Genomic DNA, 27,619 nt, shown 5'->3' on the forward strand with positions numbered 1-27,619 from the left:
CATGTATGATGGTTCTGTTGAGGGTTGCACTGCTCTTTCCATATTTTTCTATAATGAACATAGGGCAAAATTAGAAAAACATGGCTACTTTCTTCCATAAAGGGCACCACTTGTGTCCATAGGCTGTCTTTTGTATTGCCGCTCGGTCCAATTCACATATATCATATATGTCATGTAGTTGAGATGGTACTTATGCAGGTGGTCGTGATATTTCCACATTCTCCTATAGTGAACAGAGGGTAAAATTCGAAAAACATGGTTGCTTTCTTCCAGAAACGGCTCCACTTGTGTCCATAGGCTGTCTTTTGTATTGCCGCTCGGTCCAATTCACATATATCATATATGTCATGTAGTTGAGATGGTACTTATGCAGGTGGTCGTGATATTTCCACATTCTCCTATAGTGAACAGAGGGTAAAATTCGAAAAACATGGTTGCTTTCTTCCAGAAACGGCTCCACTTGTGTCCATAGGCTGTCTTTGGTATTGCAGCTTGGTCCAGGTCACATACCTCAGAGAAGTCATCCAGCTCAGGCGGTGTTGGTGGTCATGAAGTTTCCGCATTCTCCTATAATGAACAGAGGGTGAAATTAAACAAATGAACAAAGGGTGAAATTAGAAAAACATGGCCTCTTTTTTCGAGAAACAGCACCACACATGTGCATAGGCTGTCTTTGGTATTGTAGCTCAGTCCAAGTCATATACCTCAGAGAAGTCATCCAGCTCAGGTGATGTTGGTGTTGTTGGTCGTGATGTTTCCACATTATCCTTTAGTGAACAGAGGGTAAAATTAGAAAAAAAAATATGGCTGCTTTCTTCCAGAAACGGCAACACTTGTGTCCATAGCCTGTCTCTGGTATTGCAGCTCAGTCCTATTCACATTCCTCATAGATTTCATAAAGTTGAGATGTTGGCGAGGGTGGTCATGATCGTTCCACATTCTCCTACAGAGATCAGAGATATCAGAAGATATAACTATAATGGACCATATGTGAAATACTAGTATATTATATGGGTAAATGACACACAGGACATACATGCGTCCCGCTGTATAACCCACATCTATAGTGACTGTATTTGACCCATGAATGCCATCACCTAGAGTAATGATATATCAGGGTTTATACTTAGGGTGCCTGTCCACGGGCGTGATTTCGCCGGCAGTAAGCCGCCAGCGAATCACGCCGGCCAAAGCTTTCCATAGCATTGCTATGGAAAGCACCGGCCCGTGTCCACCAGCGGAGAATCACTGTGATTCTCCGCTCGCGGCGGGCAATTCGCAGCATGCTGCGAATTGCGCTGTTTCTCTGCGGTCAGCCTATCAGATTAGGCTGACCGGTGGAGATTCGTGCGCGGCTCCTGCCCCCAGGCGGAGGCTCCCGCGGCGGAGATCTGCCACGGGACTTCGCAACGCCCGTAGATAGGGGGCCTTAAAGGGTAACTGCACTTTCAGAAAATATTTGACATATCATTGAGACTTGTCAAAAGTATTGATAAGGGGGGGGGGGGGGGGGGGGTCATGCTGCTGAGACTCCAGCTGATTTAGAATTAGGGAACTGCAGCACTAATCAGAGCTCTGTGTCCCATCGGCTATGTTCTTTCATTTTCAGCAGCTGAAGACAGCGTCCTAGCGGTGTATAGGGAGCATAGCCGAGGGGGCACAGCACTCAGGTGAGAGCTGCAGCCCCCTCATTCTAGTGATCAGCAGGGGTCTCAGCTGTGGGACCCCCACTGATCACTACTTCTGACTTATCTCTATGACATGTCAAACGTTTTCTGAAAGTGCAGCTACTATTTAATCCCCAAAGTATTCTTGGTCTTATCTATTCAAACTTTGGGAAATGACAAAATGATGACAAATACATAATACATAATCTTCCGCCCTCTTGCACTACCAGCTAATGTACCACATAGCAACTTCTGCTACCCGATGATCCATACAGACATACATACGGACAGACAGACACCTACCTCAAATCTTGCGAGCTGATAGGTAACTCTTGGAGGAACCTGAAATAAAAATATCCATGATTTTAGTACATACATGCAGAAGGATTAGATCATAGTAGCCCGGGTACCCGATACAGAATGCGTGCAATACAACACGGGACATTTTAAGAAAGAAAAGACAATATAAGAATGTACGGATACGGGGCATTCGCCCTAGCGCTGATTTAAAGCTTTGTACATAGCTGTTATTCTCATGCAGCAATAAGACAATATCTTCCCTAGTGGCTGGGATGTTCTTGCAGCGTCGGTCGGCTTGCTGCTGTTCGTCCCCCATAAGGTAAATCTGCAGGAACTGGCGTTCCTCATTTGATTCAGGTAGTAGTGAACTAACACAACGATTAATTTGCCCTTGGACTTTAAACGTTTATCAAAATTTTCCTTGGCTCAATTCCTTTGTCACGCCAAATGATGCCATTTGAAGACATGAGTTGTAGTTTTTCATTTTTTCCAGGAGGTGTTTAGATCCGGAAGATGACCCCGATATAACAGTCTCTAGTGGTTTAGGAGGAGTTCAAAGTGTTGGTTGCTATGGGCAACAGTATTTAATCCTCTTAGTGCTGAGGTTAAATGAAAGCTGCTCTGTGATTGGTTGCTATGGGAACCAAAAACTAGTTTTTACTGTTAGACAGTTTTGATAACTACGGGCCGGTGTTCATAACTTTGCTCCATGTATTCCTATCCGGAGATATATTGTTTTTGCAAACTGTTCTCCACACGGACATCCAATGTGGAATTAGGAAGGACAGAATGTGCCAATGATGGGTGGCTCCACCAGGGTTAGACAGGGGCTAAACAGCCGTCCTGAAACACAAATATGCGCAACTGCACAACAAACTGTGAGGCCGGACGCTGGGCGGACACCAAAAAGAGGAGCTCCTAAGTAGCCAACAGTATTTAAAGCTTATTTGTTTCCTAGCGGGAGAAGCGGGTTGTGCAGTACAGCATCCTGCGCAATACCTTTATTTTCTATAGTGGGGAAAAAGCGTAAATGATTGCGTGCACGCCAGTGCACCGCGAAATAAACTGATTGAAACATAATGCAGTATAAGACTGAAGAATGTAAACATCTTAGGAAACTATTCAGACGGCAAAACAAGTTTTTATACTTTTAACGACATAAAAACTTATATGCGGTTTTCTGTATTTTTGTACTTTTTGTCTTTCTGTATTCCCTGTCTTTGTAAGCCCTGCGGAATATGTTCGGCGCTATATAAAGATTATTATAATAGGTTTCTCCTACATAGAAAACTCAGTGTGAATGCTCCCTTAACTACAGTACAATGCAGGCACGGGACACATACATCTATATTAAACCGCAGTTCGGCACTAACAACCAATCAGGTTGAATCAGGGAACCCAAACAACCAACGAGGTTGAATCACAGAAGCCAAACAACCAATGATATTGCTGGGATTGTGAATCAGAACCAATGAGGTTGCTGGAATTGCTGCACAGTGCCAAACTGGGGTGTGATGTGCGCACAGCAACACACAGACCTGCGGGGGCCCAGCAGGGGAGATTGTGAGGCACGAACACCGCTATCCCCGCAGTAAGCCTGGGCGGCGGGCTGTGATATCATCCGGTCGGGGCATGAATGAAACTACAGAGAACCCCAGCCGACACACAAGGTAATCCCGCTGCGGGGAAGCCAGAGAAGCCGCATTGTTATCGTCTGTAGCAGGAACCCTCAGGGACCCCTCGAGCAGACAGCACTAAGGTCGCTGCGTGATGACGTAACGGGGTGCTGCTGTCACCTGACAGGAGAGCGTTAACCCCTGCAGCTCCAGACAGATGTGTAAGATGCTCATTATTACAGTGTAGTGTACATTATAGCGAACAGCGGGGACGAGACGTGAGCTGTGGAACTACAGGGACCAGCAAGTCTGCAGGAGTTGGTGTGCGGTAAGGGAAGAATTTCGAGGTGAATATCTGCAGCATGTCCATAGAAGAACAGCATGTCTGTCTTCCATTGTGCAGGTTTCCACTGTAAGGCAGTGGCCACACAGGGCGGATCTGTCACGTGGAGAATCTGACTACTGCTGCAGATCATGTGTGTGTTGTCTAAGTGGAAGTGCAGCTTCCCTGCAGATTGCAGCCTCTCTATTGCAGTCTATGGCCTAAATCTTGCATGCAGCAAACAAATGCACCAGGTGAGATGGTGAACTAGTTCCAGCTGGCTTCTGTATCCAGCGCAGTTACAGTGATCCACACATCTCCTTGCGTATTGCGCAGTATTTGCACAGCCTGCATTGACTTCCATGGGAGCCTTTGGTGCGCAGAGAGATGGAGCATGTTCTGTTTTTGTGCTGTCAAAAGATGCACACAAAATCTGCACATAGGAACTAATCCATTGACATCAACGGGATCCATTCACTGCGTATTGTGCGCAGATACATCCGCGTGAAGCCGCACTTACAACAGAACACATCCGCGCTGGAAGATCATCGTGTGGAGCTGCGTTGAAGAAATGCAGCAGACTTTCACCTGGAGTGCATTCACTGCAATGAGCAAAGTCCGTGGTGGAAGTCAGCCCCAAAATCCACATCAAATCCCGCATCTGGATTGTGGGGCAGCTTGAGGCTTCTTTGACATGAGCGCATATCGGATGGCTGTTTTTACGGCCGGCCGATATGCGCTGTGATCTGATGTATTGGATTCTAGTGAATCAGATCACATGGGCGTATTTGTGAGACGTAAAAAAACCCAGCCAAGCCGATATAGCGCCAGGCGTTTTTACGTCGGACCCAAAACATAGTTCTGGAACTATGTTTTGGGCCGGAATATGTCGGCTACTGCATGGGCTCATATGGGAGCAGCCGTAGGTGGGAGGGATTTGGCCGGGCTCACCAGGCCATCTGAACGGGTGCACAAACGGTCGTTTTGTGTGCCTGGTCGCCACGTTTTTCTCAACCGACGTAGCGTATATCTGCTTGTGTGAAAGAAGCCTTACTACATGATGTGTGATCGCACCCTTTGGCCTCAAGTCCACAGGGAAATTAAGAATTAAAATCCGGAGCGTTTTTCTCACACGCGGATCCGCGCCCCATAGGGATGCATTAGACACCTGCAGGTAGTTAAATACCTGCGGATGTCATTTTTCCCTGCAGGCACGGGTCCCGCGGGCAGAAAAAAATCCACACATGCTCCATTTTAGTGCGGGTCTCCCGCGGGGATTGCTCCTGCAGGCTTCTAATTAAGCCTATGGAAGCCATCCAGATCCGCGGGAGACCTACGCCTGAATTAAACTCACCTGCTGCGGACGGTGCGGGTCTTCCCCTTCTTCGTGGCTGGATCTTCTTTCTTCGACCCGGCGGATGTGCCCAGCGCATGCGCACGGCACGCAGCCGGCGTGCCGAGCACATCCGTGGGGCCGAAGAAAGAAGATCCAGCCGCGAAGAAGGGAAGACCCGCACCGTCCGCAGCAGGTGAGTTTATTCTTATTTTAATGCCTTGTCCGCGGGGCAGGAGGGACCCGCTACAGAGTCTCCATAGAGAATCCGTAGCGGGCCTGATTTTCCCCGTGGACATGAGGCCTTAGTGGACGGGTTTGTTAAACTCCACTCACTTACACTGTACTGTACATGGCTGGGGAATTCATCTCCCATTCCATAGCCGAGGTTCTGCAGCAGTTCCACTGGGTGTGATCTCACCCTACAGGTGTTGTAGGGGTGCGTCTATAGAGTGCAGTATTTCTGTGTGATATTTGTCTGCTTGTATTGTTTCCCTACATTGGATGCACAGTATATATAGTCACTATATTGTAGCAACCCAGGGATCATTCGCTCACATCACAGGTAGACACCAGTGGGTTAAACTCCAAATTCCTATTTATTTTCACCTTCACAGCAATATCCTCTTGCTTCAGCAAATAAACGTAAGTGTCCTTTTGTTTCATACAGTTCAACAAACAGTCCAACTGTGGTTCTCACCCACTCTCCAGGGCAGCTTCATACAGTTGTCTTCAGCTCAGGACTCACTGTGGTTTCCTCCAGGTCTCTCTCTGGACCTCTTGCTCTCAGTCTCCCCCTAGACCTCTCACAGCCCAGGTTCCTCTCTGGACCTCTCTCTGGCTTGCAGCCCACCTTACCCCTGAATGTAGCAGGAATGAACACCTATATTCTACTTCCTGACCACACCTGTGGGTGTTTCCCTCATCTCAGGCACCAGAATGCCTGTCTGTTGCCCCCTACAGGCCATTCTCTGTAGTGCACCTCTACAATATATAAAGGCCCCTTTTCTTTGGGTAGATTCCGGCAGAGATTCAACATCATCTTTGCATCCCATTGACATCAATGGGAATTTTTTCCACAGTTCATGCACAGACCACAAGAGTTGGTGGACCAGCCGGGACAGGAAGAGGTGAAGCTTCTCTGCTTGGCTTCCTCCACACATAATTTGCTCCAGAATCCTGTGCTCATGCAATGTGCGTCAAAATGTACAACTTTTTTTTTGCAGAAGTTGTACATTTTTTTTTACACGTTGCATTTGCACAAAGATTTAGGCTGGATTCAGACGAACGTATATCGGCTCGGTTTTCACGCCCAGCCGATATACGGCGTCCCTCTCTGCAGGGAGAGAGCCTGGAAGAGCCAGGAGCAGTGCTCTGAGCTCCCGACCCCTCTCTGCCTCCTCTCCACCCCTCTGCACTATTTGCAATGGGGAGTCGCGGGACGGGGCGGGGCTAATTCTCGGAACTTGGCCCCGCCCCCGTTTCACCTCCTTTCATTGCAAATCGTGCAGAGGGGCGGAGAGGGGGTGGAGAGGAGGCAGAGAGGGGGCGGGAGCTCAGTTTCTGCTCCTGGCTCTTCCATTGTCAAGTAAGAAAATGTTAAAGTTATGCTTTAATTCTCATTATATCACCCTTTCCTGCTTGAGCTATAATTTGGTGGCAGTTAGTCTTATCTATTCAGTCCTTGATACCCTGTTTAGGCTGCATTCCCACGAACGTATATCGGCTCGGTTTTCACACCGAGCCGATATATGTCGTCCTCATGTGCGGGGGGGGGGGAGGATGGAAGAGCCGGGAGCAGGAACTGAGCTCCCGCCCCCTCTCTGCCTCCTCTCTGCCCCTCTGCACTATTTGCAATGAAAAGAGGCGGGGCGGGGGCAGGGATAAATCCCGCGAATTAGCCCCGCCCCGTTCCGCCTCTCCCCATTGCAAATAGTGCAGAGGGGCGGAGAGGGGGCGGGAGCTCAGTTCCTGCTCCTGGCTCTTCCATCCTCCCCCCCGCACATGAGGACAACCTATATCGGCTCGGCGTGAAAACCGAGCAGATATATGTTCGTGGGAATGCAGCCTAAAATAGAGAAAAAAACAGATGACACATGAAAGTAAAAATGGCCTGTAATGCGTACGAATTCAAGACGCACATATATACGGAAACAAAAAACTGACAGAATAATCCTAACTAGTGTCTTGCTAAATTGGTCCCTGTGTGTGTGACATAGCCTGATGTCAGCGATGATGATCTCTGTACGGCCCTGCGGAATATGTTGGCACTGTATAAGCCACAGGAAATAAGATGTGGGCGCACTTGTGCCAATGTACTCAGGAGGTTGTAAGGTCATCTCGGCTCCTCCTTGATGTATCCCCCATGACAATACTTGGCCTCGTGTGTCCATGTTTCCTTCTTCCGCTACTTTGGTACAGTGGAAGCTGCGGTCTGATTTCACGAGGCCGCTCTTTTGACGCCGCTTTGAATCCAATTGCGTTAGTGGTAAATGTATGGGAACTTGTAGGAACATTAGATAACTTAACATTTGCGCAACGAGCCTTTATATGGCTGAATGGAATTGTAGAAATTGTAAATCTATTTTCACTTTATTCATCTTTGTCTTTGTAGATGACGGTGTAATTGAAGCTGGCATTATTTATGGGAGGAGCAGTTGACATGATGCCAGGTGTGATTACTTGGGCACAGGAGTGAGGAAGTGCCAGTGTGATGCCAAAGTAGACAGCAGCACCATGAAGTTAAAATCGAGTATCTGCATATCTGCAGCGCTGGTGAGCCTGGCCCTGTATGCCTTACTTCGCAGTGATGGTAAACATAAGGTGAGCTACTCAGCTGATCATATCACAGATACTGTCATGCGGTAAGCAGGAGAGGGGACAGCTCTCTAATATGCACCTCTCCAAGGTCTACCTCCCAGCACCGATCACAGGGTGGTGGCTCAGCAGCATCTGTAAGAAAGTTTCCCCCCCCCCCTCAGTGGGTGCAAGATGGCAGAATTGGGACAGGCGAGCATGTTAGAAAGCTGCACTCATCTCAGCCGCTAGTGGCCATCCACCTGTAGATAGCTGTCACCTGAAGGCTGGAGACCGCTCTCGCCATACACGTGCCTGTGAATAACACCGATGATACTGTATCTTTATGTGTGGTATCATATATGTGGTTGTATTTATAAATAAGTAGGCTTTAACCCCTTCCCACTGCATGATTTACGACATTTCATGCAAACACCTTCCTCCCATGTCAGACAAGTACATGTACAGCATGTAGATGTCTCCTGCTGCGGATGGCATGGTCTCATCTGTAACGGACAGTCGGAGTCCCACTGCAATGGCGGGGGTTCACAGATAACGCTGATCCCTGCCATTAACCCCTACATGCTGTGATTAATATGGAGCATGGCATGTAAGTGGTTAACAGAGGGAGTAAGCTCCTTCTGTAGCGTCATCGACCCTCAACTATCCAATCAGGGGGGGTTGATGGGTCGCCATGGCTTGTCATAGTCAAGAAAAGAGATAATGCACTGCAGTACTTCTGAGCAGTCATAGACCTGCATGTGTAAAGTCACCTACAAGGACATAGAAAGGGTTACAATATTTTTATGTTTTTTTTTTTTAATTTTGAAAAGAAAAACTCTTTTAGCACTATATATATATATATATATATATATATATATATATTCATATATATTATTACTTTTTTTGGCAAAAAAACAGAAGAGAAATAGATGTTTGGTATCGCCACATCCCTAATGATTTACTACAATAAAATGAACACATTTTTACCTTGCCCATAAACAACGTACTTCTTAGAGGTTTTGAGCCCAATTATTCCATTCTAAGGGCTTATTCAGATGACTGTATATCGGCCGCGTATTCACACCGGCCGATATACGGCGTCTCTCTCTGCAGGGGGAGGAGGCTGGAAGAGACGGGAGCAGTGCTCTGAGCTCCCGCCCCCACTTCACCCCCTCTCTGCCCCTCTGCAATATTTGCAATGAGAGGAGACGGGCTGGGGTGGGGCTAAGTTTCGGGAATTAGCTCCGCCTCCATCCCGCCCCCCTCATTGCAAATAGTGCAGAGGGGCTGAGAGGGGGTGGAGAGTTGGCATAGAGGGGGTGGGAGCTCAGAGCACTGCTCCTGGCTCTTCCAGCCTCCTCCCCCTGCAGAGAGGGATGCCGTATATCGGTCGGCGTGAATACGCGGCCGATATACGGTCGTCTGTATAAGCCCTTAGGCATATTTCACCAGCAGCCCCTAATCTAGGGGTCTGCTACATTCTAAACTAGTTCCCTCTCTGTCACTAGTGTTTACACTGCAGGGATAAAAAGTTTCTCTCTGTGTTTGTTTGTCCCTATTTATGATACATTACTGAGTCTGAGGATTCTTTATATTCTAATATACAAATAAAGATTCTCATAATTGATGCCATCATTTAGTTAATTATTATGCGATAGTGGAAAAACCTAAAAAAATATATATAGGATTTTGGAATAATCGTAATCTTTCTGACCCAGAGAAAAGTTGCATAGAGGACACCATTTAAAAAAAACAGAAAAGAATGAATGGCAGAACTAGTGTTTTTTCAACCCCTGAGCAAATCAATAAAGTTGTATGGAAAACTTGAAAAGTAGAAATGAAAATCAACCCAAATTATTGTATCCTTAAATACCAAAGTAGGTCATGTACTTAAAGGCACATGGGTTAGGGAATACATTGATGATTGATGGGGGTCTCATTGTTGAAACCCCCGCTGACCTTCAGAGTGACATCGCTGTGAAAGAGTGCTGGCTGAGCATTCTCAGTCAGTGACTGTCCATTCATTCCAATGAGGCTAGTAGATAGAGTCACCAGCAGCACTCGATAAGCCCCTGTCCGGGTGGGACCAAGGATCCCAAAAGATGCATAAGCCACAGTATGGGGAGCCCTAACCCTTGCTCCCTTAGTGCAGTGTATATAGATGAGGTTCTGCAGCAGCATACACAGGTGCAAGAAGATATAGTAGAAGTCTTTATTCCTCCATTATCTATATACATTTCAATGGAGCTGATAGAAATAGTCGAGTGGCACCCACTTGGGTATGTCTGCAGTCCAATTGAAATTAAATGGAGCGCTATTGTGTTTTCGAGACCAGCACTGCATTCAGTCTCCTCCTCTCTGTGGGGGGTGCAGTAACTCCACAGTGAGGATGACGGGAGATACAGGACCCCCATTCTCGAGATCTGGTGGGGGTCTCAGCAGTGAGGCTCTTACTGATCAGCAAGTTGTCTCCAACCTTATAGATAGGGCATAACTTGCAGGTTTTGTCTTTTCTCTGGCGCTGTAATGGTGGCGTCAAAAACTGTCCCATCGGTGTAGCCAGGAACCTTCCCTGATTCGGGACGTGTTGCTTCAGCGCTCTGACATGTTCTAGCAGCTTCTTTTTCATCACCGAGTACAAAGAATAATTTCTACACATTATAATTAAGTATCAGCGTTCAAATTGAGCAACAACTTGGATGATATCTGGCAGAGCTGGTCTGTCGCTTGTATAGAACTCCCAACACAACATTTCCAGAGGCTCTCAGCCTTGGATGATCCCTTTTTGTTAAAAGGATCCTCTAATAATAAGCGGATCACAAAATGTCCTGCTGTTGGGATCTGCAGTGACCCGGTGCAAAACTCGTATGTGATAGAAAATCGCATTAGGATAAGCCGTCTATGATATAAAGCAGGGGGAAAAAACACTTTAAAGAGGTTCTGCAGTCAAAATGTGTTGAAAAACTATTTTTTATAACTGGGACAATAGCTGAAATACCGGTACTGCTGAAGATATGGTTGTTGTGCCTCTTGTGGCTACACGACCAACTAAGGGCTCAGGCACATCACTGTTGGGGCTTATTCCCATGAGCGTGATTATACATGTGATGTACGCCCGCGTAATACGCGGTGAATGGAGCCAATGAAATACATTCATTTTCATTGATCTTCTCACATTAGTGTAAATACGCATGTGAAAAAAATCACTGCATGCTGTATTTCACTGCGTATTACATGCGTGCAGCCTTATTGTTATCTATGGGTAGCGTATGCAGCGCTCTCCATGCGCAATACACAAGGCAGAGCGGGGAATTTAAAAAAAAAGTCGAACTGCACACGACAGTATGTGTGAGATACGCTGCCATGCGCAGTGCACTAGTGCTGCCATACTTGGCGATAACCGACTCCCGGTAAAACCTTTTACACATATGCCCGCAGCCCATACACAATTACATGCATATGGATTAAGTGATGGCGGGGGAATTATACACAAAAAAAAGGTGTACTGTGCATGACCGCCTGCGTGCGTATGAGGGCATACGCAGCAAATTCCGTGGGTGTACGCAGGGTCACAGCTGGAATCCTATTGACTTTAATGGATCCTATTGACTTTAATGGGACCCGAGCAGCTTGTGTTACGTCCTCCAGCGGTTCCCCCAATGAAGTAGTGCAGTATGCACCATAGATTGTAACAGAAATCTGCGATCAGACCGCAGACGCAGGTGTGAACGAGTACTAATACTCTGCAGGTCAGTATCAGAGAGAACTATGCATTTGCTTAGTGTGATCTGACAAATGTGCACAAATAGCAGGTTGGTTGCCATAAGACAAGCTTGATGAATGGGTAACATCACTCTCCGCAGCGGTGACAGGCTATACAGGGTGTACCAACATGTCCACACACCTCAACAGCTTATAACTCACTGGGGGAGAGAAAGCAAAGCTGTTGCTAAGGAAGACGGCCTTCCCTGCCCATAGCAACCAATCAAGTTCCACCTCTGGAAAATGAAAGCAGAGACCTGATTGGTTGCTATGGGCAGGGAACCAGCTTTCCTTTGCAGCAGCTTTGATTCCCCCTTAATTTTCACTCTTGGTTGACGTCAGACTATCGTTCAAACAAAAGAAAGCGAACGATATCATTCAGTCTAAACGTAAGCAACAACCGAATGACGAATGAGAATTCGCTTTTTGGTCATTTTATGCAGGCAAAAAAATCATCATTGGCTCATTCACTTATAGTTTAAGTTGCACTTGTTCTCTCTCTCTCTCATTTGCTTATACAGCGAATGTGAGCGACGGAATGATTTTCTGTTTGAACGCGCTGATGATTTATCTGCCCGTATAAACAGGCTGAACAAGTAATCGCTGGCGGCGTCCATCGTTCAAACGATAAATGATTTGGTGTAAACGGACTCTGAGCTTTGAGCAAAGGAAATTGATCCTAAAGTGCCAGCGTATGCTTGAAAACTCAGTGCAAGTGCAAAGACAGTGCGTGCAGCGCTTTTTGTTCAATACTAAAGCCGGGCAGCTGAGCAGAAAGCGAATGGCGAGAAAGTCGCACGAATTTCGGCTGATTCGAGAGTCAGTAAAAAAGTATTGCAGTATATAGTACACACAATCAAGCGATTTCAAGCTCAAGTGCCCTTTGGGGACTCCAAAAATGTAGATCAAGGTTAATAATATTTTTGAAACAGGAAAAAAAGTTAAAAGTGCAAAAACAGACCTTTTTCCCATAAAACAGTCTAAACATTAAAAAGATATAGTGGGTATGGCAGGTTTGTAAAAGCCAAAGCTATAAAAATAGCATACTGTTTATCCCGCATGGTGAACAAGGGAACAAAAAAAGTACAGAATGCCAGAATTCTGTTTTATTTTGGTTACCCCAGCTCCCAAAAAGTGAATAAAAAGTAAACAAAAGATGTACGTACCCCAAAATGGTATTAATAAAAACTACAGCTCGCCCCGCAGAAAACAAGCCCAAACACAGCCCAATTGACTAAAAGTTTTAAAAGGGTTATGGTTATGGAAGCAATTTGTGTTGTTTAAAAAAGAAAAGTTTCTCTAGTTTTTAAAAGTAGTAAAACATAAATTGTATAATTCTGCTACCGCCATAATCCTACTGACCCACAGAGTAAAGTTCACATGTCATTTTTACTGTACCATATCTGCCATAAAACCTGAGCCCCTCCCGAAATAGCGAAGTTGTATTTTTTTTTTTCCCAATTTCACCCCACTTAAATTTTTTAACCGTTTTCAGTACATTATATAGTAGACTAAACAGAATACAACTTGGTTCACATAAAAACAAGAGGTCATACAGCTAAATCGATGGAAAAATACAAAGCTTTGGAAGGCCTCTTGGAAGGCGCAAATGGAAATCAAAAATTAGAAAACGCAAAATCATTGGTCTTAAAGGGGATCATATCCTGGTAATTTTCTTTTCCAGGTCCGGGCTAAATCCGTCTTAGATTTTCTAAGAACATCACCAAAACAACTGTACAAGCTGGATGCTGGCTGGCCAAGAAACCCTGAGTATATTACCGGTGTGCCCTACGATGTCGCTGTCGATCATGTGAACTCATTGGTTTATATAGCTCAGGTATTCTGTATTGTATTTGTGTTTGATCTGTTCGTTTTACGTTCTCTACTACAGTAGAGTTTAATAAGAAAAATGCAATAATCCATTTCTTTTCTTTACAATGTAGTCGGTACGTACCGTTATATCTACATTCATTACATACATGTAACAAACACATTTCCTAACACGTTAAACGGTATCATTTAAAAAATACACCCTGTCTCACAAAAAGCAAGCCCTTAAACGGCTATGTCAACATAAAAATAAATAGCTCTTGGAAGGCAAGGATAAAAATCAGAGTCCCCACAAATGTCTGGTAGTTAAAGGGTTAAAGTGGATGACCTGCAATACTGCAGACAATATGCAGATGTGTGGCACTGTTACCCGCGGCCATGATTTTCTAATCCAGCACAAACCCATTGAAAAGAAAAATAAGATCTCCGACAGACTTATTATAATAAGTCAATAGAATTTTTTAGAATCCATTATAAAAAAAAATGTGTCCCTCGTGGATCCTTTAAAAATACAAGATTGCGCCAATGTAAACAGAACTTAATTGTGTTCTTGTGAAATAGCAGCGTAAGGGCGTAGTTTGTTGTATTATAAAGAACTGCAGGACTAGACTTGATGTCCATGTTCTCATATTTCATATGTGTTGCCCTAGAGAGGAGAAAATGTGTCCAAGGTGCTGGTGTTCACCGAGGAAGGATACTTCAAATCAGCCTGGAAAACCAAGACGATTGACATGCCTCATGGTATATTTGCGGAAATTGAAGAGGAACAGTTAAAGTCCATCTGGCTAACGGATGTGGGGCAAGGTAACTGCTCTTGTATCTATGCTCAGAACCCCCTGTTCGGGAAGGTGATGGGGAGACTTTTATGGGAGAGTGTGTGCACAGCGGTTGGAAAATAGTCAGATTTTTGGACGGCATGTGGACTTCACCAGTCGACAGCATGGGAGCGGATGAGTATGAAAGACCTTCCATGGCTCTCTGCCACCTCTTCCAACAGCACATAACTTAGTTTATGGTGCTGTTCTGAGGTGCCCGGATCCCTTTAAGCCAGCCTTCAGCCGGATGAAAGTTGCGCTTGAAAAATCTAAGACTCAACTTGCATCAAACAGCACACAAACACACCTCTTCTGTATGCTGTCCAATGTGCAGAGGTAGTGGACATTGCATGTACCACTCTCATCTGTGATATGGACCAGAATAGGACAGGCAAAATTTTCTGTTTACATGGACCATGTGAATAGCCTTATTGGTGATAATGTGTCTGTGAAATACATGGACAGCACAAAATGGAATATACGGCTGTTTGAGTAAGGCCAAATGCATATTTGTCATAGTAGTGTCTTTAGTAGTGATTTCCATTCAGAGATGTTACTGACTCTAGCTGTCCATGTGATGCATCATTGGATTGATAGCATCGCACAGAGGAAGAGAAGGCAGGGAGAAATCTAAAAATCATGATGGTGTCTGATAAGTATCAGACAGGAAGCTGCACTGTATGGAAGTGACTGCAATATAGATAGGAGACTTCCAGAGTGTGATAATTGGGTGCGATGATTGAAATACTGTTTTCGCAGGAGTGGCTATTTAATTTTAGGGTATCGTAAAATACATTCATGGTGACTGCTCATTGAATCTTAATATAAGACCTCTAAGAAATTTCTGTAACTCCATCGCATGAATGAGAACTGTACAAGAAAAAGAGAGTATCGATCAGGTTACGAGCACGGTTCCTAGGTGATTATAAAATATTGTCCCACATGTAAGTATCTAGCTTTTTATTATATACTATGTTAACAAAAGTATTGGGACGCACATAGAAGGTGATGAAATTAACTATTATTCACATTTTTCAATACGTTGTTGGATCGCCTCTGGCCTCAATGACGACAGTAACCCTCCTAGGCATGCTTTCCACCAAATTACGATAAATGTGTGGAGGAATGTGCCTCTTTTCTTCGAGAAGTACTTGAGATAGTGATGGCATTGATGTTGGGCGTTTATGGATATGGCGTTCTACTTCGTCTCAAAGATGCTCGATGAGATTGAGATTTGGACTTTGAGTTGGCCATTGAAGTTTGCAGATGTTCTGCTCCTCAAACCAAGCCATAACACTTTATGCTGTATGACAAGGTGCTCGGTCATGTTGGTAGAGACACTGAGCTGTATCAAGGTATTGCCACAGGGTAGGCTATGCCACGTTGTCCAGAATGTCTCTGTATCCATTGGCTTTGAGGGTGGACTTCACTATAACCAATGGCTTGGGTCCTTCTTAGCAGAAACACACCCACATCATAACAGAACCTCCTCCAAACTTCACTGTTGGGACAATTCAGTCATGTAAAAATTGCTCACCAGGCAACCGACACCCCCAAGTGCGGCATCTGATCTGACTGTGTACTGTGATTCAGCTATCCATAACACTTGCTTCCACTTATAGTCCAAGAACAATGCTCCAAGCACCATTGCAAGCGTCTTTATGCAGGTACTGCTGTGATATTGGGCTTTTTTCAGACACTTGTCCATAGTAACTAGATATGAGCGAGCGTACTCGTTAAGGCAAATTACTCGAGCGAGTATCGCCATTTTCGAGTACATGCCTGCTCATCCAAAAAGATGCGGGGGTGAGCGGTGAGTTGCGGGAGTGAGTAGGGGGAGGCGGGGGAGAGAAAAAAGAGATATCTCTTCCTCTTCCCGACACCCAAATCTTTTTGGGCAAGCAGGCATGTACTCAAAAATGGCAATGCTCGCTCGAGTAATTTGCCTTAATGAGTATGCTCGCTCATCTCTAATAGTAACCTTTCACCTCCTTACGGATGGTTCTGTTGCTAATGGATGTTCCAATGGCCTGTGAGACCTCCTTAGCGAGTGTTTCGGCAGACGATGTGCGTGATGCCTTCACAACTCATGCAAGGCTGCATTGTCCATATACAAAGTCTCCCCGAACGTGGCTGCACCGCACACACACCACATGTTTTCCATTTCCAAATAACATTGCCAACAGTGGACTTTGGAAGCTGCAATGTGCCTTACTGGTTAGTTGCTCAAGTGACATCCGACCACCAGACCCGATTGAAAGTCTGCCAACTCTACACCTCATGGTGTTCTGATGGTTTCTGTCTGTGTGATACTCTCCTTCATACCTAGTGCTCTTTCATTCAATTTGTAGATCCCCTTCGCGTGACGCCACAGAATTTGTGGGCGTCCCAATACTTTTGTCAAATAGTGTAGTCGTAAACTGGCCATTGTCATTAATGGGCTTGAAAACTATTTTGTCTGAACATCTATGCTATTTCAGTAGAGTGCAGAAAATTAGGAGAAAGATAAGTCGCTACCAGACCATCAGGCACCACTTTTTCCCAGGCAGTAAAAGGGACTCGGCAGTACGTCGAATATCAGTTGTATCCTTACTTCTCTTGTCTTTTCCCAATTAATTGTAGAACGAACAAGCCCTGATCACAGGAGGTAGGACTGACTTTACATTGTGGTGCATTGTGTAATAGCTTGCCTGTCATTACCTTCTGCAGGATCCAGTGGACACACAGTAAAACAGTACTCGCCATCGGGAGAGTTGCTGAAAACACTGGGGACCCCAGGTTTAGCCGGGTCCTGTCTCAGTCCCCTCCAGTTTGATCAGCCTGCTGACATTTTCATTAAAGGGGAAGATGAAATCTATATCGTTGATGGAGATGGAGGGCTGAACAATCGACTTCTCAAACTGACTGACGGTATATCTTTAGTTTTTCCTTTAACCCCTTCTCGCTGCACCCCATTTTCTTTTTTCATTTTCTCCTTTCCACTTTTAAAAAATCATAGCTTTTTTTTATTTGTCCAGCAACATAGCCACATGAGGGCTTGTTTTTTGTGGGATGGGTTGTATTTTTCAATGTTACCATTTAACAGGCCATATAATGTATTGGAAAACTTTTAAGACTTTCTAAGTGGGGTAAAATAGATAAAATCCACAGTTTTGCCATCGAGTGGGAATTCTTTTTTCAATGTTCATGTTGTGTTAAAAAAATGGCATTTTATCTTTATATAGCTTTTTTTTTTGTTTTGTACCAATTTAAAAAAAAAAATCCCTTTTTTTTATTTTTAAGGAATAAAAAGTCTTTCTCTTGCCATTTTTGATCGCCATAACTTTTATTTTTCAACCAATGTGGGGGTGTGAAGGCTTGTTTTTTGCAGAGCAAATGGTAGTTTCTATTGATGCCATTTTGAAGGTACATCTGACTTTATGAACACTTTCTACATTTTTATCATTATTGGAGACCACCTCCGAACACACTCCATGCAACGACACCCATGTAATGCACTGTACATGTACTGCGCTCATCCAAAACAGCTTAAAGAGAATGTAGGAAGCAGCTATGGCAGTCAGATTTCTGGGCCTCCAGTGATTTAATTTCCAGCAATCGGCCATCATCGCTAGGGGATCTGCTCTGCGTATGTCTATTTGCTGATATGATCTGAGTAATACTAACTAAGATCAGTGATTGGTAACATTGTTCGTAATACTATTAATATTAAGTTTTAACATATAAGTATATAATAAAATAAGAGCTTTTCTAACAGGGATGTTGTTGTAGTTCGATATAATTTACGGTGAACATCTGGATTTATATCTAATTTGAAGTGAAAAGTCTTACGTTGCTTTTATTTTGTTTTAGAGTTCAGTGTGCAATGGAAAATGGGAGATAATGGAACAAAGGCTGGTCAGTTTTACATACCTCACAGTGTGTCAGTGGATGACGTGGGCCGGGTAAGCATTTTAAAGACTAAGCTTGTGAATGTTTTTATTTGCTTAATCAATAGTACAAGCAACTACAACAAACTGTGTAATATATAAGATAAACCCTTTTCTACCTATCAGACTCATCTCCTCCCCCTGTATGGATCACTCACTCTGAATATACTGATAAAATCCATATACAGAAGTTCATGCACAAAAAGACCAGATTATAGATGCTGCCCATAGAAATCTAGTGAGAGGTGAGGGGAAGAGGAGCTACATAGATGTGACTGCAGCTTCTAGCAAGTGTTTTATCTCACCACAGTGCTACATTCACATCTACACTGCTCAGTAATGCTGTATAATGTCTTCCATGCTGCTATTATTTATGAGGGCGTGCTATAGAAAAATGGTGAAAAAGATATCCTTCTCTCCTCTGTGTACAGTATATGGGAGACATTCTAGCAGCTAGTGTACACCCACCAACTCAGGGAAGGCTGGCAGTTAGAAAATGAGCCTATAGAATGACACAAGAGCTTAAAACATTGCATCCCTCATGTACGCACACAACTGCTTATTCTCAAATGTAACCTGAACATTTAGCTAAACTTTAAATATACAATACTGTGCAAAGGTTTTAGGCAGGTGTGGAAAAATGCTGCCAATTTAGAAATGTTAATAGTTTATTTTTGTCAATTAACAACATGCAAAGTGACTGAACAAAAGAGAAATCTAAATCAAATCAATATTTAGTGTGACCTCCCCTTGCCTTCAAAACAGCAGCAGTTCTTCTAGGTACAGTTGTACAAAGTCAGGGATTTTGTAGAATTATAGTCTGGTTTATGACTAACCAATTATACCAAACAGGTGGTATTGACCAGAATTTTCATATGTAGGTTGAAACACAGTCATTAACTGATCCAGAAACAGCTGTGTAGGAGGCTTAAAACTGGGCGAGGAACAGTCAAACTTTTCTACATAGCTGAGGTTGTGGAAGACCATTTCATGTCACAGGTCATACACCATAGCAAGACTGAGCACAGCCACAAGACACAAAGTAGATATCCTGAATCAGCAAAGTATCTCCCAGGGAAAGATTTCAAAGCAGACTGGGGTATCATGATGTGCTGTTCAAGCTCATTTGAAGAAGCACAAGGAAATGTGCCAAGGAAACTTATTGAAAGACACATCAGCCTTATATCCCTTTAAATTGAAAGATGTCCAGCAGTGCCATAAAGTTCAGAACTGGCAGAAACTAGTTAGACCCAGGTACACCCATCTACTATTCAGAGAAGTGTGGGCGAAAGTAACCTTCATGGAAGGCTTTCACATAAAAATCCTTACCTTCGACAGAAAAACAAGGCCAAGTTACTTAAAGGGGTTGTCTCGCGAAAGCAAGTGGGGTTATACACTTCTGTATGGCCATATTAATGCACTTTGTAATATACATCGTATTGGCTGGAATCGGCACGCGTGACGGGGCGGCGCTACGCGATGACGCGTACAAGGGTGCGGAGCCAGAACGCCGCTGCTGCCGGACCGAGCCGAAGGGAAAAGACCCATCTGCGCAAGCGCGTCTAATCGGGCGATTAGACGCTGAAGTTAGACGGAGCCATGGAGACGGGGACGCCAGCGCAGGAAAGGTAAGTGAATAACTTCTGTATGGCTCATATTTAATGCACGATGTATATTACAAAGTGCATTAATATGGCCATACAGAAGTGCTGAACCCCACTTGCTTTCGCGAGACAACCCCTTTAACTGTGCATGAAAACATCGGAACTGTGGTGCAGAAAATTGTCAGCAGGTGCTCTGGACTGATTAGGCAAACTTTGAACATAAGGCAGTTTGTTCATCAAACATACAGCCAATGTCATTAAAGGGGTTTTGTCATTAGAAAAAAAAAATCTATACTTGCCTATTCCTCACCTGGCACTCTTCTTACCACATCTTCTCCTCACCGATCTCCTGGTTCCTCCAGCGCCCCAGGTCACTGCAAGCCAGCCGGATCCTCTTCTTCCTGTGGCGTAGCGATGATTCGCGGCATTCTGCTTCCTACAGGTCAGTGAACGCTACATCACTAGTGACGTAGCGTTCACTTCCTAGAAGGAAATACAGAGTCCTCGGTAATCTGTTTTAGAGCGTGGGCTGTTGTCGCAACTGCGCATACGTGGTGTCTCGCCGCAATAGTATATGAACACTCGCGGTGAGACACACGCAATAATTTGCGCCTGCGCGCTAAAACAGGCTGCCGAGATTTTGGCACTTCCTGCTTGGCAATATACGCTACGTCACTATTGACCTGCAGGAAGCAAGATGCCACGAATTGACGCTATGTCACAGGACCTTGCGATGAGGTGACCTGGAGGACTGAAGGAGACAGGAGAAGATATGGTAAGACGACAGACGGGGAGGAATAGGTAAGTATTGCATTTTTTTATTCTAATGACCAAACCCCTTTAACAAATATTTTTGCACACCCCAAAGACCCTGTCCTATGTCTGGGATTACATGAAGACACAAAAGGACTTGCGCCAGCCAACATCCACAGAAGAACTGTTATTAGTTCTTCAGGATGTCTGGAACAACCTGCATGCCGAGTTCCTTAAAAGACTGCATGCAAGTGTAACTAGGAGAATTTGATATTCTGAAGACAAAGGGCGATCACACTAAATATTGATTCGATTTAAATTTCTCTTTTATTCACTCACTTTGCATTTTGTTAATTGACAAAAATACAATATTAATAGAGATGAGCGAACCTACTCGGCCACGCCCCTTTTTCACCCGAGCACCGCAATTTTCGAGTACTTCCGTACTCGGGCGAAAAGATTCGGGGGGCGCCGTGGGTGAGTGGGGGGTTGCAGCAGGGAGTGGGGGGGGAGAGGGAGAAAGAGAGGGTTCCCCCCTGTTCCCCGCTGCTACCCCCCGCCCCCCGGCGTCCCCCGAATCTTTTCACCCGAGTACGGAAGTACTCGAAAATCGCGGTGCTCGATCGAGTAATTACTCGAAACGAGTAGGTTCGCTCATCTCTAAATATTAACATTTCTATTTTTGAAAGCATTCTTTCCGATATAGAGGGAATATTAATATAATGTAAATTATACTACTATGTGTGTGTGTATATATATATATATATATATATATATATATATATATATATATATATATATATATATACACTCCAGTATCTAAGTGTGGATTAATTGCGGATTTGCTGGGAATTTGCAGCAAATTCTCCACCATGTCTGAGCACTCCCTAAATTGTCAGGTTCTTTGAGATGCATTTTCTTTCAGTGCTTCCATGGGCATAGGCAAGCTTCTCCTACCAGATGGAAAGTCTGATTTTTTTCATACTTATGCTAGCTCTCTAGTGTTATGGTAAATCCATAGAGTTGTACAGCTTTTTCTGCTCCCCTAACTCTGCTGTCAACCATTTGACTTGTAGGTCTGGGTGGCCGATCGTGGAAATAAAAGGATACAGGTGTTTGATACCATCACCGGAGAATGGATGGGATCTTGGGACTCCTGTTTCCTAGAAGACGGTCCTTACTCCGTCAGGTACGGATGCACATAGAATATACCACACACACATTTTATTACACAAAGGCAAATGTCAGAGAAGTTCTTTATCATATTTATCCTGAATGTTACAACTGAAGTTTACAAGCTCCTAGTGTTGTATGAAGAGCCAGGTAAACGGTAGCTGCCATCTGTCACTGGTGAAGATTGCCCCACAATGGAAGTGACCATTATATGTGGTATTTAACAAAACCAATCAGACTTAGGTTCACCCTGCAATGTGTATGGCGTATCGATGGACAGACTGTATATAGGACTTATGTACGCACTGACAGAAAAAAAAAATAACGCAGAAATGTCCAATTGCTGCAAGAAATGTGAATGATTACAGTTGTGGTCTGATTAGACACTAGGTCTTACCACCAGAGGCTGTAAAAGAGCTTCTCTCATTGCCCTATAAAAAGGTTCTCAGAGGCTACTTTTGTGTAGTGGACCTCTTGTTGTAAGATCGTTGACCACTAGATATGCCTCTAAAAGCCCATTTACACGCAAAACTAATCTTTCAAAGGACTGAAAGATTTAGCAATCTATTTGCATAAAGTGTTAATTGCTTTACTGGCTATTAACACTTTATCAACTTCAGTTGCATGTAAAAGGACCTTCAGGAGCTGTTTGCAGAGCCCAGCTTATGTTTAACCACAGGACCAGCTGGAGAAAACGCGAGGAGAGCATGCTGATTGCATTGTTCTCCTCACGGCTACTATAAACATGCCGCGAAGAGAACATCCTGCATTCTTTTGAAAGATGAGTGAAATACATTTAAATGGAATGTATCTGCTCAGTCTTTCAGCGCCTGAATGATAGATTTTAAGTTTAACTAAAAACCATAATTCAATCTTAAAGTGCCCGCTTTTACATGTAACGATTATTGCTCATTTTCGGCCGATTGGACGAATTTTGAGTGATAATCGTTGCGTGTAAAAGGGCCTTTAGACACACTTAAAGATATTTTTGCCCAGTAAAAAGACTTTGAGATGAGGCGCATCATTGAAATGAGAAGTAGGATGGTTGTTTCAATGAATTGGCCACTATCTAGGCTGTTTTAACCAAGCTGTTGGGAGCAGTGGTTACTTGAAGACACGCACACACAGTGAACAGGTTCCAGATGGTCCCAACAGACCACCAGTAGAGAAGGTTGTTTGATCCCTGTCAATCACGAGCAGATTCAACAATTTTGTTGTCCACCATCTGCAGGATATTATATAGAGTCAGTATACCTCCATAGCTGACCGTATCTTATCATTTATCCAGGCTAGAGGTGGCCCAACAGGGTTCTTGAGCCTCCTTTTGAATTGTACAATTTTCCCCAATAAACATACCCTTTCACTCTGATATTGTAATAACTTATATATATTATCATTAGAGTCACAAATAGAAAGTTTCATTTGATTCCAACAACTCCTTGGTGCATTATTTTTTTTAGTCAATTAGAGTATTTACAAGGTTATCTGCACTGCTGCAAAATAATCCATCCTATTGAATAGTTTTTGCTCACTTTTCCTTTACACTTTATTGAAACGTAGCAAGAAAATAACCCTAGAAAACCCCACACTGACTAAAGGCCCTTTTACACACAAATATAATCTTTCAAACGAATGAAAGATTAAAAGATTATGAGATCTATGTGCATCTGAGAATTGAAGAATTCCTCTGCTGCATCTGATGTAGCAGCAGGGAATTCTTTTACCTAGTAGGGGTGAAGGAAACATGCTGGGGTGACGGCAGACCATTGTCTTCAATGGAGCCGCCAGCAGGAGCCGTGGCTCCATTGACAACAAGCGCGCAACTGTGTTCACGCATATTTTTGCTTCTACCTAGGTGCGCACGTATGTACGCACCTAATTACACACAAAAACACGCTTGTGTGAACCCACCCTTAGTATAAAAAATTAAAATCACACATATTTGGTATCGTCGTATCTGTAACGACTCATACAACAAATTAAACACACTTTTTATTCTGCATGGCAAAAGGCGTGAAAAAAAAGCCCTAAAGAAACTGAAGCAAAATGCTTATTTTTTTCATTTGGCCTGCCAAAAAATGCAATAAAAGTAATCAACAAAGGCTGTATGTACCCCAAAATGGTCTCCATAAAAACTACAGCTCGTTACGCAAAAAATAAGCCCTCACACAGCTCCGTCCATGGAAAAGTAAACAAGTTATAGGACTTTGAATACAGCGATTCAGAAAAAAAAAACTTCCAAAAAAGGGTTTTTATTGTGGAAAAGTAGAAAGATCTAAAAAAATAGGAATTTTGGTATTGTTGTAATTGTACCGACCACTGAAAAAAATGTATTGTGTCATTTATGCTGCATGATTAACGCTGTTAAAAAAAAATACCGAAAAAAAATATGGCGGAATTGATGTGTTTTCTCTCCCTGCTATAATAAAAAACTTTATAAAAGTTTTACAACATAGCCCATGTACCCAGAAATGAAATTTTTAAAAAGAAAATAAGCTGTACCACAGACTTCAAACATATGCACTTTATTACAGGTGTGTGGTTCTTTCCTGAAAATATGGTAAGCAGTCCAATGAAAGTTCAAAGATGATAGCTTAAAGAGGGTTAAGCTATTTTATCTTTGGATTTTCATTGGACTGCATAGAATATTCTAATTGAAGACCTGAGGCAGTAAGGGTTTAATAGGTTGCACACAGCATTACCTCATTTTCAAGTACCAGTGCGGCCCTAAAATAATATGTACCCAAACATGGCAACAATAAAAACTAAAGTTCGCCACACGAAAAACAACTCCTTTATACAGCCATGTCAATGAAAAAAATAAGAAAGTTATGGATTTTGAAAAGTGGGGATGAAAATTTTCCAAAAATCGTTGTGTCCTTATGCCCAAAATAGGCCATGTCCTTAAGGGGTAAAACATACGCCCAGCTGTGCAAACAGCTGCCAGCACATTCCATTGTTCTCCTTGCAGCTAGTGTAAACATCCCGCGGGGAGAATATCCTGCAATCTATTGAAAGATGAGTGAAATACATTCCAATGGAATGTATCTGCTCAGTCTTTCAGCGGCTGAACGATGGATTTTATGTGAAGTAAAATCCATCGTTCAAACAAAGTGCCCGATTCCTTGTCTACGTGTAATGATTATCGCTCATTTTCGGCCATCTGGACGAATTTTGAGCGATAATCATTGCGTGTAAAAGGGCCTTTACGCAGTCATGTGTCCTAATTAAATATTACTTTGATTTGTAAAACACAATCTCACAAAAATCACATAAGTTTAATAACTGCTAATATTGTCACGGTCTCTGTGCTGATCTTGAGTTCTTTCATGTTTTCTCCAATTATGTCTTGAGCTGTCTTAAAACTTCTGCAATGCGTGATGTAAGAACACTAAAGTCCCTGCACTCCCACAATGCACCACTCTTTGGAACAGAATTTAAAATGTATCTATGAACTTGAGGGGGAAGAAAAAGCATCTTGTGATGCAAGGCATTTGCAAAGTTGATCAACATCATATGCAGATTATTGTTGAAAAAAAATTGCTGAATAGTTGGAATTTGAACGCTAATCGTTAAGTGTAAACCCAGCCAGCGATGAATGATCATTTGTTTGCTTATTGTTTATTTCATGCGAGTATGAAAATCATTGTTGACTCTTTCGCTAATTGTTCGGTTTAAACACTGATTGTTCAATCGTTCTCATTCACTTATACCGTTAACTGACTGACTGAAGGATCCTGGTAAATAAATAAACTATTTATCTTTGTGTTTAAATTGAATGCCAGAGCAAACTGCGGCATTTGCTTGGGTGAACGATTTTTGCTCCGTGTAAAAGTACCCTAAGGCCTCATGTCCACAGGGAAATTTGAATCCCACAGCGGGTCCCTCCTGACCCGCAGACAGGAGGCCAAGAAATAGATAATACTCACCTGTCCGGACGCTGCGGGTCTTCCTTCCGTCGTGGCCGGATCTTCTTTTTTCTGCCCGGCGGATGTGCTCGGCACACTGGCTGCGTGCTGTGCACACTCTTTTTTTTCCCCCAAACTCCTGCTTTCCCACCGTCCTGCGGCACAAACTTCAATGGAAGCCATCCGTGTGGGAAAACCGCACAAAATGGAGTATGCTACGGGTGCTTTCCCGCGCATGCGGTCTGTGTGCCAGGTAACAATGACATCTGCAAGTATTTAATTACCTGCGGGTGTCCAATAATTTCCTATGGACGCGGATTTTGCATGCGGGAGACCTGCGCGGTTTTACTAATTCTGTTTTGTCCGTGGACATGTCTATAGTAAAATTTTCCTTTAAAAGGCAGTTAAAGAGGACCTGTCCGGTCCCCACATCAGCAGTGCTAGCTGCAGAGCTTTGCAGCCATGCGTCCACTGACTATTACTACCTGTCTGTCGTTCATCATGGCTGCTGTTCCCTCATCTCTTTGTCTTTGGCTGAATAACAAATCTATGGGCCCATCTACAGCTAGTGAGAAGTGACGGAGCTCGAACAAGTGCTTTAGAGAGCTTGTTCTAGGGATCGGTGGGGGTCTCAGAAGCTGAACAACCCCCCCCCCCCTCATCAAAACTTTTGACATGTCCCTATGATGTGTCTAAAAATGTTATGAAACGCAAGTTACACTTTAAATGAGGTAAAATGGAGGGTTGCTCACACCCGCTCCACAGTCGGGGGACACTTGGCTCAGTTGTACTTTGAATCTGCAATAAGAAAGATTTCAAGTTCTGTCATTATTTCCCCCTCTAGGTTTACATCTGACAAGAAGTATCTTGTGGTGGTCCAGCTGAATCTAAGCAGATTGCTACTCTTGGCGGTACCTGCCATCGGGGAAATTGGAGACTGTAATGTTGTCAACACCATCCAGATGGCTGATGGGGTCCGACCTCATCTTGTTGATGTCAGTGCCAAAACCGGTTCCATATATGTTGCAGAACTTGGTGCTGAACAAGTTCAAAAATATGTGCCCCTGGAAAAGCAGAGTTAGAGCTGCGACATGAGATTCTAGCTCTCTAGTGGTGACTTCTTGAAACCTGTAAATTTCGGTGCCGTTCCCTGAAGCTTCTGTGATTTACCTAAATTTTGTTGAGAAATCACATTAAACCATAACTGTGACTTAATGTATGTAAATGTCTTTATGTGTTCTCTATGTAAAGTGACCATTTTCCCTCATATTGAGGGAAAGTCCTGAGTTTTGAAGAATGGATTTTTCATTTATTCTTGGCCATGGTGCCATAAAACACCTTTAGGCCTCATGTCCACGGGGAAAAGAAGAATTAAAATCCGCAGCGGATTTTAACTCTTCTCCCGCATGCGGATCCGCACCCCATAGGGATGCATTGACCACCCGCGGGTAGATAAATACCTGCGGATGGTCAATAAAAGTGAATTAAAAAAAATATGGAGCATGAAAAAAATGGACATGCTCCATTTAGGTGTGGGTCTCCCACGGGGACAGCTCCCGCAGGAGCCTATGGAGGCCGTCCGGATCCGCGGGAGACCTCAAATAAGAATAAACTTACCCGCAGCGGACCGTGCAGATCAGCTCTTCTTCCCGGCTGGATCTTCTTTCTTCAGCCAGGCGGATGTGCCCGGCACGCCACCGGTGTGCCGAGCACATCAGCCGGCCGAAGAAAGAAGATCCGGCCGCGAAGAAGAGAAGATCTGCTTGGTCCGCTGCGGGTAAGTTTATTCTTATTTTCAGCGCCCATGT

At 43.8% G+C, this 27,619-nt stretch overlaps 1 protein-coding gene across 5 annotated transcripts in view; it reads left to right on the forward strand.

The window, feature by feature from the left end:
* Positions 1–27,026, forward strand: part of NHLRC3 (NHL repeat containing 3) — a 41,814-nt gene extending 14,788 nt beyond the window's left edge. The window contains exons 1-8 of one of the 5 annotated variants that reach the window (XM_066582334.1): positions 3,620–3,637; positions 7,853–8,061; positions 13,484–13,636; positions 14,280–14,433; positions 17,154–17,354; positions 18,297–18,388; positions 21,807–21,919; positions 26,656–27,026. In XM_066582334.1, the coding sequence (XP_066438431.1) occupies positions 7,975–8,061; positions 13,484–13,636; positions 14,280–14,433; positions 17,154–17,354; positions 18,297–18,388; positions 21,807–21,919; positions 26,656–26,893 (1,038 nt within the window). In that variant the 5' untranslated portion in view covers positions 3,620–3,637; positions 7,853–7,974 and the 3' untranslated portion in view covers positions 26,894–27,026. Of the gene's footprint in view, positions 1–3,619; positions 3,638–3,756; positions 3,931–7,852; positions 8,062–13,483; positions 13,637–14,279; positions 14,434–17,153; positions 17,355–18,296; positions 18,389–21,806; positions 21,920–26,655 lie in introns of those variants that run through there. The other 4 variants (XM_066582324.1, XM_066582319.1, XM_066582338.1 and 1 more) reach the window with 4 other exon arrangements.
* The last annotated feature ends 593 nt before the right edge of the window (positions 27,027–27,619 follow it).

This window comes from Eleutherodactylus coqui, chromosome 1 (genome assembly GCF_035609145.1).
Source record: "Eleutherodactylus coqui strain aEleCoq1 chromosome 1, aEleCoq1.hap1, whole genome shotgun sequence".
In the NCBI taxonomy this organism is placed as follows: domain Eukaryota; kingdom Metazoa; phylum Chordata; class Amphibia; order Anura; family Eleutherodactylidae; genus Eleutherodactylus; species Eleutherodactylus coqui.